We start from the raw sequence: 12,084 nt of genomic DNA on the forward strand, positions 1-12,084 counted from the left end.
AGATACATAAAATATCTCATAAAACACAAACTAAGGCTGGCGGATAGCACAGCAGTAGGGCGTTTACTTGCACACAGCTAACCCAGCATAGACCTCAGTTTGATCCCCGACGTCCCATATGGTCTCCCAAGCCAGGAGTGCATAGCCAGGAGTAACCACTGAGCATCACTGGGTGTGCCCCCCCCCAAAAAAAAATCACATGCCCCAAAATGAATACCCATTCCTAAAAAAATATTTTTAAAACTCTTTGAACAGCCCCAGCAATATAAACATATCATCGTAAGGAATTTTGACAATGTGTGGCATCTATTACACTGTCTGTGCAGTACCCAAAAACCCAAATTATTTTCTCAAACTTCAAACTCGCAATACATGTTTACTAAAACAGAGATAGAACCCTATGTTCACATTAACTTAACATTCTAAAAGAGCTGAAATAACCACCTCATTTTCGATGTACAAGTTTAGCATCTCTCGATCGATCTGCCATAAAAGCTGATTCTCAATTGGCAGGTCAACAGTACTGATCTTCACTTTTGCCTTCTTGGCTTGAGGAGGTTGGTCCATCTTTTTGTCTTTTGATCCAGCTTGAGAAGTCTAAGGTAACAGAAAACATTAGGAGTAGCATGTAAATACACAAATGCATAAATTCCCCAAAAGGTCCCCTTTCAAATGTCTTCTCATTTATTAATGACATAAATAACCTAGAACTGTTTCTTACAAAATATGGAAAGTTAAAAATATAAATGAAGGGACCAAAGTAATAGCACAGAGGGTGGTAGGAGCATGCTCTTGCACATAGCTGACCAGAATTAAATCCCCAAGTGGCTGGTCTTCCAAAGTACTGCCAGACTGATCCTTGAGTGCAGAGCTAGGAGTAGGTTCCAAGAATTACAGGATATGGCCTAAAATAAAAAGCGGCCACCAAAGAGCACCATACAAATGTACAAGTGCCACAGCCAGCAGTGTGGCACCACACCAAATGTCTAAGCACCAAAACCTAGCATGTATGTGACCACTGATCATTGCAACAACCAACAGAATGGTAAAAATAAGCTCTGGAGATTGGCTACATCACAGCATAAATCTGAACATCCAACCTGGGTCTGATCTCCAGCACCACATGGCCCCCTGAAGCATCACCCTTCCAGAGTGAGGCTCTGGAAGGCCCCCAAATACAGTAATTTGGGGGTAAACCTCTAGCACCTCAGACCCAAAGCAGTGATCCCCAAAAGCTGCACGCCATTTCTGGTGACAATACAGGGAAATTGGTAATCATAAATAACAAAAGGGGTGCAACTCCCAGTGAACACCAGAAATAAAAATAAATGCAAGTACCAGAGTAGTTGTGTATGCAAACCCCAATGATGGTGAAAGCATCAACGAAGGAAAGAGGGAGGAGGATGGTGATTAAAACTAGTAACAAGGGCAAGAAAATGGCTCAGACCATCTGGAAGCACATGCTCTGCGTACCAATGCCCAAGTACCTTCTTCCTTCTTCCCTCCAGCACAAGACCAGAACCTGGGTACTGTTGAGTGTGGCCCCAAACAAAAGTATTTAAAAAAACAACCATTCAGGGGCCCGGAGAGATAGCAGAGCAGCGTTTGCCATGCAAAAAGCCAATACAGGACCAAAGGTGGTTGGTTCGATCCCGGTATCCCATATGGTCCCCCGTGCCTGCCAGGAGCTATTTCTGAGCAGACAGCCAGGAGTAACCCTTGAGCACCGCTGGGTGTGGCCCCCCCCCCCCAAAAAAAAAAAAAAAAAAAAAACAAAACAAACAAACAAAAAAAAAACAACCATTCAGAGCCAGCAGGTCAAGTACTTGCCTTGAACATGACTGATGAGGGTTAAATCCCAGGTACCCATATGTACCCCAACCCCAGAAGAAGAGATCCTGAAAACAGAGCCAGATGTGGCCCTCCCCACCACCAAAACAAAAACCTAAAAATCCCAACTATTCAAATAAATGAATTTCTAATAAAATTACATTCCAAAAAATAGTTAAGTGTTATTATACACCTATAAAATCACCTTTTCCATTTCATCTTTTCTGAGTTATGTCAACCCTGACCCTCAGGTGATTTATGTTAAATCTAGCTAGTAAAAGTAGCAGGAAGAGCAGCAGAAAGTTAGAAGCTTTGCTGGCTCAGAAAGATACAAAAGGCTCCTTGTAGGTGGACCCTATTCAGCATATGCTTGTTATTCATTGGTAGGAAACACCTTTGAATGGAGCACCTTTTGAATTGGTGTTTTAGACCACTTGTTCTCCACCCCCAGGGCAGTTCGTAATAAAGATCCTGGGTTTCAGATCCCAGTTCTCAGGAAAAAACTGTTTCCGGCTTTCCTAAGGGAGCTATCCTTAAGAGCAGAAAATAAGCTATCCTAGCTATCTTCTTAGGCATGGGAGGCTTTTGTGCTGGAGCTCCTGAACCTGTTTTAGCCCCTTAACCATGTGTGGATTATTTCCTGAATAAGCATTTGCTTCCAGACCTGTGTCTCCCCAATGTCCTGGACTTGGGGAATGAGGCTTCCACTACAGCTCAACACTCCCAGGCCAAAATGCACTTTCTCCCATGACTGGTTTCCTGTGTGCCACTCTCAAACTGCAGGCGGCTGAAAGCAAGCTGCAGGCAGCAGCCATCAACTCAACTCCAGGGAAACCAGATAACCATCGAGCTCCAGAATTCCACACACACATACAGTTAATTATCTCACTGAAAAGCATGTATGTGAAAAGAGAGTAAGTCACACTCTGAAACAACATATACCTCCATTTCTTCTGACTCCACCTTATGGTCTGCTGGTGACTGCTGCTGCTGCTCTTCAACATGTGATTCTTCCTGGTCCACTTGCATCTTCTGAAAAACATTGTATCAAACCTGAAACTCGTAAATCCTAGTAAAAATTAAGCATGATACAATAGCAAAGTAAAACAGTATAAAATTTCTAATTATCTGCAACTGAAGGACCTACATTCAAATTCCATCTATGGATCTCAGTTAATACATCTATAAAGTGGAGATAATATGAACCCACCCTGCCTTAATACAAACTAGAATGGCCACAGGACTGCTTTATAAACCATCAAATATAGCACACAGTGTGGCAGTATTTAACACAACATAATCTGAAGAGAGTTGTTGAGTTTCTCCAAGCTACCTCATATATTAAGAATTTCTCTCGGGCCCGGAGAGATAGCACAGCAGCGTTTGCCTTGCAAGCAGCCGATCCAGGACCAAAGGTGGTTGGTTCGAATCCTGGTCCCTCGTACCTGCCAGGAGCTATTTCTGAGCAGACAGCCAGGAGTAACCCCTGAGCACCGGCAGGTGTGGCCCAAAAACCAAAAACCAAAAAAAAAAAAAAGGAATTTCTCTCAACTCTTAACCATTTTTTCAAGTACTTTTTGTTTTAAGCCAAATTGACCAGTGGGGAGGGGGGGGTTTATATACCAACTTTATGATACTAACATTAATAAGTTCTGATAAACCACTGCCATCGGACCAGCCTTTTTTCAAGTACTTTTAAAATCAGACTTTCATCCGCAAAAGCACAACTATTGGGGTTGGAGCGGTGGTGCAAATGGTAGGGCATTTTGCCTTGCATGCACTAATCTAGGATTCCACGGCGTCCCATATGGTCCCCAAAGCCAGGAACAATTTCTGAGCGCATAGCCAGGAGTAACCCCTGAGCATCACAAAGTGTGGCCCAAAAACCAAAAATAAACAAACAAAATCACAACTATTGCATGCACCTAAGGAGGTATATACACTTGACAAAGAAAAAAGCCTGACAATAATGATACAGAAGCAGCTTGTGGATACCTGCAATCATTGATTTCAATGCCAAAAACACGTTAGAAAGACCTGGGAGGTTTCTGAAGCTACCCAGGCCCCACCCATAAAAGACATGTAAACCTATTCAGCAGTTCTATTACAGCATTTCCCTTGTCACCCAATCTATTTACTATTAATTTCCAGACAAGCACCTCTTAGCCATCATAACTTAGTCTAAAATGATATAAAATGTCCAGATTACCTCTTCTTCCTTAGCATTCTGATCTGTTTCCATTGGTTCCTCATTTTCCTCAAATTTGTGCACTTCCACTAGTGATGCACTGGACACACTGAAAATGCCATGAACATTTACTCGAACCTTGACTTTCACTTTTGAACTGGAGCCATCAGTCTGAGGAGTGACTTTCTGAACTGAAAACTGAGCTAGGGATACATAAGACAAAAAGAGAACAGAAAATCTGAGAGGACAAATGTAAAGATGGATGTATGCCCAATTGCCAGATTATGACCATTTCCAAAAGACAGGTCAAGTAACATGACACTTTAATAAGCAAAAGATAGTTTTAGAATCTTACTAATCAGGTATCTCCTTTCTTTTATATAAATCAACTTCATCTCAATCTCTTCTAACCCTCCAAATTTATTATTCCAATACCTTTACATATGCCTTTTCCAAATCCCTAAAACTGTCACATATTTCTCTGAGAAAAAAAATAATGATCCCATATTGCTTCTGTCAGGATCAAGAAATTACCCCTTTTTTGGGGGGGGGGGGGGTCCACACCCAGCAGCGCTCAGAGGTTCCTCCTGCCTCTATGCTTAGAAATCACTCATGGCAGGTTCGGGGGACCATATAGGATGCCAGGATTCAAACCACCATCCTTCTGCATGCAAGGCAAACGCCTTACCGCTGTGCTATCTCTCCGGCCCCAAAATGACCACTTCTAAGTTCAGTTACTATTTAAAATTTATAACTTTTCAAAATATGAATTATCATCTTGTTAACTTTCAACAACTTTCACTACTGCTTCAAATTTACCCATATATTCTAGGTCTGTATTTATAAATGTAATTGCTCTATTAAGTGATACGATTTCCAGAATGAGGTTCTCAAAGTCTACAACTATTCTATCTAACATGACTCCATTTTAAATATGCTGTATATTTTAGAAGTATGTTAAAGCCAGAACTGCATTTAATTTCCCATAGCATCTAGCACAATTTCCACAAGTGCATTGGCCAAGAAATACCTCCACACAATAGGAAGGATACAATTACATAATGATCATATTCTGATTGTGGTTCTAAGCCAAGGCTAGAAGTATTTTCATGATCCAAATTATCTTTCTAAAATACTAGTTGCTCTACTACCAGTTCTCTCACATAGTATGTATTTTGGTTAATTCCCAACTCTTTACTTACCAATAGCAGGATCTGGGTAGGGCAAATCTTGAGGAGAACTGTAATAGGCCTCAAGAGTGAAAGGCTCCTTTCTATAAAATGTAAGCACTTTAGAGAAAGGAGTAGAATGATTTTTTGGAAACACTTCACAGTCACTGAATGAAAGAATAAAAAAAAAAACAAATTAAGGATAGTTAATCTTTTACACACATATTAGGTTTATAGTTTTAGTGCCGCTCTAGTTTCTCTACTCTGGTGGCATTATTTCCAGATTTTAAGTTTCAATATGGCTCATTGGAGGATTTAAAAACCACTTCGATCAGAACGTACAAAGCACCAATTGTTTAAATAGAATAAAGCACAGAAATGAAGGATAGAAAATTATTGAGGTCTACTCTAAATAATCCCCGTTTCATGTACTGCATTAGTATTACAAAAAATTGATACCTGCTTCATGTACTATAACAATACTGGACACAAAAGGGATAAGTGAAAGGGCTGGAGCACATGTTTTGTTTGTGGAGAGGCTCAAGTTCAATCCCTAGAACCATGTCCCTCAACCAACCCTGAGAGTGAAACCCAAGCACCAAGTCAAGAGCACTGAGCCTGAGTACGACCAGGTGTAGCCAATTCCCTCCACTACCCCACACACTGACAACATTATTACCTTGACCCTTCTTCAGCTGGAGAATTCCATCTCAGAGATATTGGATATGGTACTACATCTGTGATAGAAAATTCTCTGACTTTAAAAGCAGGTGACAGGATTGCACACTGAAATAGTAATTTTGAAATATTTCGTTTAACAAATACAGGCATTATGAATTGGTATCACAAATATGAGTTTAGAAGACCATTATCAGTAATTTTCAATCATTTACATTACAAATCAATGCCTGGCTTAAGTATCATTTGTTAAATTACCAATGTATTCTAGTTATTTCTAATTTTCCCACTAACTCCAACTCTCGATATATAGTACCACTTTGCAAATATAAGGAATATGACCAACTCTACTAGTAATTAAGAAATGACAAATTCGGGGCCTGAGAGGTGGCACTAGAGGTAAGGTGTCTGCCTTGCAAGCGCTAGCCAAGGAAGGACCGAGTTTCGATCCCCAGGTGTCCCATATGGTTGCCCCAAGCCAGGAATAACCCCTGAGCATCAAACAGGTGTGCTCCAAAAAACAAACAAACAAAAAATTCCAATAGCATTTCAAGGTTTTCTTTTATTTACAGTAACTGAACTCTCTCATTACTTGTTTTATATATGTAAGAATCTATTTGTTTATTTAGGTTTTGGGGTCACACCCGACAATACTCAAGGGTTACTCCTGGTTCTGCGCTCAGAAATCACTCCTGGCAGGCTCAGGGAACCATATGGGATGCTGGGAATTGAACCACCGTCCTTCTGCATGAAAGGCAAACACCCTACCTCCATGCTATCTCTCCGGCCCTGAGTCTATTTCTTTTTAAATTTCAACTTATCCTCTCTCGGTTTTTCTTTTTCTTTTTCTTTTTTTTGGTTTTTGGTTTTTGGGTCACACCAGGCAGCGCTCAGAGGTTACTCCTGACTCCAGGCTCAGGGGACCATATGGGATACCAGGATTCGAACCAATGACCTTCTGCATGAAAAGGCAAATGCCTTAGCTTCATGCTACTTCTCCAGCCCCAGTCTCAGTTTTTCTATCTCAATGTATGAAATAAAGCACGTTCCCTAGTTCTCTTTTGACAGGGTTTATGTGAACTATAACATTTTTGTAATTCATGCACAGACTGCTACTTTACATCACTAATGTGATAAATGTCAATTTTAATAAAAATTCCCTGTTAGGGGCCCAGAGAGATAGCACAGCGGCGTTTGCCTTGCAAGCAGCCGATCCAGGACCAAAGGTGGTTGGTTCGAATCCAGGTGTCCCATATGGTCCCCCGTGCCTGCCAGGAGCTATTTCTGAGCAGACAGCCAGGAGTAACCCCTGAGCAAAGCCGGGTGTGGCCCAAAAACCAAAAATAATAAATAAATAAATAAATAAATAAATAAATAAATAAATAAGTAAGTAAAGTTTAGTTTTAAAAAAATTCCGTTAGAATTTTTGTTTTCACTTAAATAAAACAGAAATTGGAAATCTTTAAAAAAAGAGAAGAAAGAGAAAGAAAGAAAGAAAGAAAGAAAGAAAGAAAGAAAGAAAGAAAGAAAGAAAGAAAGAAAGAAAGAAAGAAAGAAAGAAAGAAAGAAAGAAAGAAAGAAAGAAAGAAAGAAAGAAAGAAAGAAAGAAAGAAAGAAAGAAAGAAAGAAAAGAACATTATCATTCATGAACACCACTTGATATCCATTTTATAATTCAAGTGTTAAAATTTCATACCCGAGTTTTTCTGAGCTAACCTCTTGTTACTTGGGAACTAACATGTTGCTGTTCTATTAAAATAACTAGCAAATGGTTATTCAATAAAAGAAACACACCTGCAGCGCACAGCCTCGAGTGACAGCCTCATCAGCATTTAGTGTTGTACTAAGTTCTTTACCAAAAAATTTGCTGATCTTCTCTTTAACTGCTGGAATTCGTGTCGCACCACCAACTATCTCCACTGCATAAATATCTTCTTTCCTTAACTCTATTTTAAAACAATAGGGCATTTAGATTTCTGTATCTTGAAATATTAGTGCTTTACAGTTTAAAAAAAGAAGCAATTTAACATCTCACACATAAAAATATATCATTACATGTTATACATTGTATCACTACATATCAATATCATATATATCAAAATATATAGCTATGTAACAAACCCATCCTCTCAACTTACACACAGATGTGTATATTAAATATATAAATACACGTGTTAGAGCTAGAAACAAGCTGGTATTTTTTTTTAATTTTTTTTTTGTTTTTGGGCCACACCTGGCATTGCTCAGGGGTTACTCCTGGCTGTCTGCTCAGAAATAGCACCTGGCAGGCACAGGGGACCATATGGGACACCGGGATTCGAACCAACCACCTTTGGTCCTGGATCGGCTGCTTGCAAGGCAAACACCGCTGTGCTATCTCTCCGGGCCCAAGCTGGTATGTTTTGATGGTCAAAACAATGGAGCAGAATGGAAAATCATGTCAAGACTTAGGAGGAACAGATATATTCATTACTATACAATCTCCAAAGTCATCTCACCAAATAAAGGGGGACAAAAATATCAATAGTTGTCAACTCATCCGTAAGGAAAATAAGAGGATACTATCCTGCAGGCAGAAAAAAGGAAGACTCAGAAGCGATCTACTAACTCCAGTTATCTATCCATTACAACTCATGACAGCTTCCTAACAAAAAGAAGGTGCACAACAAGGTTCCGCTGTGACTCATGAAACATCCTTAGTCAATTTTATGCAATACACACTAACAATTTGTTAAGGACTATTTAAAGAAATGGGTGGTCCCAGTGTCAAAAGAACATGTCCTGCTCTTAATCACTGATTTAAGAGCTGAGCCTATGTGGATTTAATGATGCACTTGAAATAGTTTAGCACCAACACAATGTGAATGTAAATGTTCACTGTCAAAGGTTTTTTAAAAATTAATAACATATTCCCTAAATCACTAAATCGTAACCTTTTGACTAAGATCAAGTGTAGCACATTCCCTAAATCAATTTTCTATCATTTAATTTGAGATTAAGTGTCCTATTAATGTCTAGTCATTTTCCCTTTGCTGCATTAAGCAAGAGGTTCTCCAAACTCAGCCTAATCCAATAAGCACATCAAAAGAAAATTTTTATCATTATGAAATTACTGAGAAATGTTATCTCTATATATTCATACTTATATCCAAGAATTACTTTTGATAAAATGCTAAAATGTTACTGAGACTTTTCTAGGGGAGATCAAATACTTAATATAGCAATGAAGTCATTCATAAAACAAAAGCCACGGGGCCGGAGAGATAGCATGGAGGTAAAGCGTTTGCCTTTCATGCAGGAGGTCATCGGTTCGAATCCCGGCGTCCCATATGGTCCCCCGTGCCTGCCAGGAGCAATTTCTGAGCCTGGAGCCAGGAATAACCCCTGAGCACTGCCGGGTTTGACCCAAAAACCAAAAAAAAAAAAAAAAGCCACTACAACCAGAAAATGAGTAAATGCTTTCCAAGAGTCTTAAATATACTAACAGTTCAACCACAAAAATACTTACTGGCCTGTTCCAAAACACTACGAAGTGGTGGCTCCACTCTAGCTAAAAGATCATCACACATCTCCAAAAACTTGCCTCTGAAAGAAAAGCAGATCACTTTCTTTTAATTGAACAGATGTCTATGATCAGATACAATCATATTAACAAAAATATACAAAAATTTGATCCCTCAGTATTCCTAGCAGAAATGGAAAGTGGTGTGGCCATTTTGGAAGAGCTTGCAATTCTTTAAAAAATGTCAGCGGCCAGAGTGATAGCACACATGCCTTGCATGAAGCCAACTCCCACAGACCTCAGTTCAATTCCAGGCAACCCACATGGTCCCCCAAGCCTGCCAGGGGTGATTTCTGAGTACAGAGCCAGGCGTAACCCCTGAGCACCCGCCACGTGTGACCCAAAAACAAAAATAAAAACAAAAAACAAACGAACAATAAAAGGTCAAAGGAGCGAGAGCAATAGTAGTACAGCAGGTAGGCAGACCCTGTTCACAGCACCACTAGAAGTGATTCCTGTGTGCAGAAACAAGAGTAAACCTTGAGTACCACTGTATCTGTGGTCCAAAAGTTAATACCCCCCACAAAAAAATTCTTTTAATTAAAATTTTTAAAAAAATTAAAGAGGCGAGCCGGAGGGAGAGAGAGCACAGTGGTAGAGCATTTGCCTTGCACACAGCTGATTCAGGATGGACAGTGGTTCAAATCCTGATATCCCATATGGTCTCCCCACCCCCACCCCCATGCCTGCCAGGAGTCATTTCTGAGCGCAGAGCCCACCCGGTGACGCTCAGGGGTTACTCCTGGCTATGCACTCAGAAGTCGCTCCTGGCTTGGGGGACCATATGGGACACCGGGGGATCGAACTGCGGTCCATCCAAGGCTAGCACAGGCAAGGCAGGCACCTTACCTCTAGCGCCACCGCCCGGCCCTAAAAATAAAAATTTAAGAGGCCAGAGATAACACAGTGAGTAGGATGGTTGCCTTACATGTGCTCGGCCTGGATTTGATCCTCAGCATTCCATATAGTCTCTCGAGCACCACCAGGAATAATTCCTGGCCACAGAGCCAAAAATAACTACTGAGCATTGCTGTGTATGACCCCCCCACTCACCCACCCCCAAAAAAAGCCAAACTATTCCCATTAAATATAGCAATCCCATTCTAGGTTTATAACTAAGAGAACAAAAAAATGTTCACAAAATATATTGCACTTAGATGCTCAAAAGAGCTTTAAGCAAAGAGGTAGAAAAATATTCTAATGTTCAACAAATGCCCTCAAAAGAGGCAGAAGAGATAGTGCAACAACTACCTTGTATGAAGCCAACTTGGGTTCAATTCCCAGTATCCCAAGCCCCACCAGGAGTGATCACTGAAACTAGAGCCAGGAGTAAACTCCTTCCCCAAAAAATAAGATACAAGGATAAAGTATGAACAAAAACGATATAGAGGCCAGGGCAACAGCACCGTGGGTAGGGCATTAGTCTTGCACACGTTCAACCCAGTTCAATCCCCAGCATTCAATATGGTCTCCCGAGCATGCCAGGAGTGATTTCTGTGCACAGAGCCAGGAGTAACCTGAGGGCCATCAGGTATGACCCAAAACCCAAAACAACCCCCTGCCTCCCCCCAAAAAAAACACCTGTGAACAAATAAATATCCTCAGTGTTTGAAAATAGGGAGATGAAGAGGACTGGGAGGCAGCTCAATAGGGCTAGAGCCATGAAGAACCACAAAGCTGGATCTCCAGTACCATTCAGCCCCCAAACAGCACAGAGCTAATGCCCACAAGCATCACTGGGTCTGAAAGCTCAATATTTCTCAAGCACACTGGGCTAGGTTTTCCTGGGCAAGACTTCAAGGAATGCACTCCTGCCCCACAAAAGAACTGTTTATAAGTTAACAGCTAAAACAATTTTCACAATCAAGGCAATTTTTGAAGATCAGTGTAACATCAAATATTAATATAATCACCTATTCATAGTTCCAGATACATCAACATCATTCATAAAACATTCAATATTCATAGGGAGGTCTGAAGCATTTGCACTCATCAATTTCTTGAGTTTCTCACACTCCTGAGACAGTCGTAGTAACGCACGAATTTTGGACTTTATGTCTAGTTTGTATTTCTTCCCAAATTCTTCACAGAAATGATTTACTAACACCTCGTCAAATTTTCTGCCTCCCAACGTGGTATCAAATGCAGTGGCCAGAACCTTTGAAAAAAAGATAATTTTAAAATTCACCAACTTTTATTTCTATTATGACAACTATTTAACTGGTAAATTGTAATATGATGACATAATATAAGACAAGATTATACCATTATACCATTATTACAATCACTGTGCAAATGCCACCACCATAATATTCAATTTACTGGTGATGCTACAGGCAGATAGACCACTAATTTACAAATGACAAAGCTAGTAAAAAGAAGTAAAATTCCAATCTCAAGGGTCAAGCCTCTCTACTTAAATGATCTGATTCCAAACAGCATTTACATTTTAAAGCCTCATACAGTAAATGTTCCTGATACACAGCTACAGCCTCTCCACTATAACAAAGCTGCCTGAGAGTCTTAGAAATGTCTTGAGGACAGGGGCCGGGCGGTGGCGCTGGAGGTAAGGTGCCTGCCTTGCCTGCGCTAGCCTAGGACGGACCGCGGTTCGATCCCCCGGCATCCCATATGGTCCCCCCAAGAAGCCAGGAGCA

General features: G+C 40.5%; 1 protein-coding gene across 1 annotated transcript in view; it reads right to left on the bottom strand.

The window, feature by feature from the left end:
* Positions 1-12,084, bottom strand: part of HSPA4 (heat shock protein family A (Hsp70) member 4) — a 56,836-nt gene that overhangs the window by 13,722 nt on the left and 31,030 nt on the right. The window contains exons 7-14 of the mRNA XM_049786723.1: positions 11,341-11,585; positions 9,374-9,450; positions 7,660-7,811; positions 5,867-5,973; positions 5,221-5,354; positions 4,040-4,221; positions 2,773-2,862; positions 445-597 (exon numbers count right to left, since the gene is read on the bottom strand). Of these exons, the coding sequence (XP_049642680.1) occupies positions 445-597; positions 2,773-2,862; positions 4,040-4,221; positions 5,221-5,354; positions 5,867-5,973; positions 7,660-7,811; positions 9,374-9,450; positions 11,341-11,585 (1,140 nt within the window). The remainder of the gene's footprint in view (positions 1-444; positions 598-2,772; positions 2,863-4,039; positions 4,222-5,220; positions 5,355-5,866; positions 5,974-7,659; positions 7,812-9,373; positions 9,451-11,340; positions 11,586-12,084) is intronic.

This window comes from Suncus etruscus, chromosome 14 (assembly GCF_024139225.1).
Source record: "Suncus etruscus isolate mSunEtr1 chromosome 14, mSunEtr1.pri.cur, whole genome shotgun sequence".
NCBI lineage: Eukaryota > Metazoa > Chordata > Mammalia > Eulipotyphla > Soricidae > Suncus > Suncus etruscus.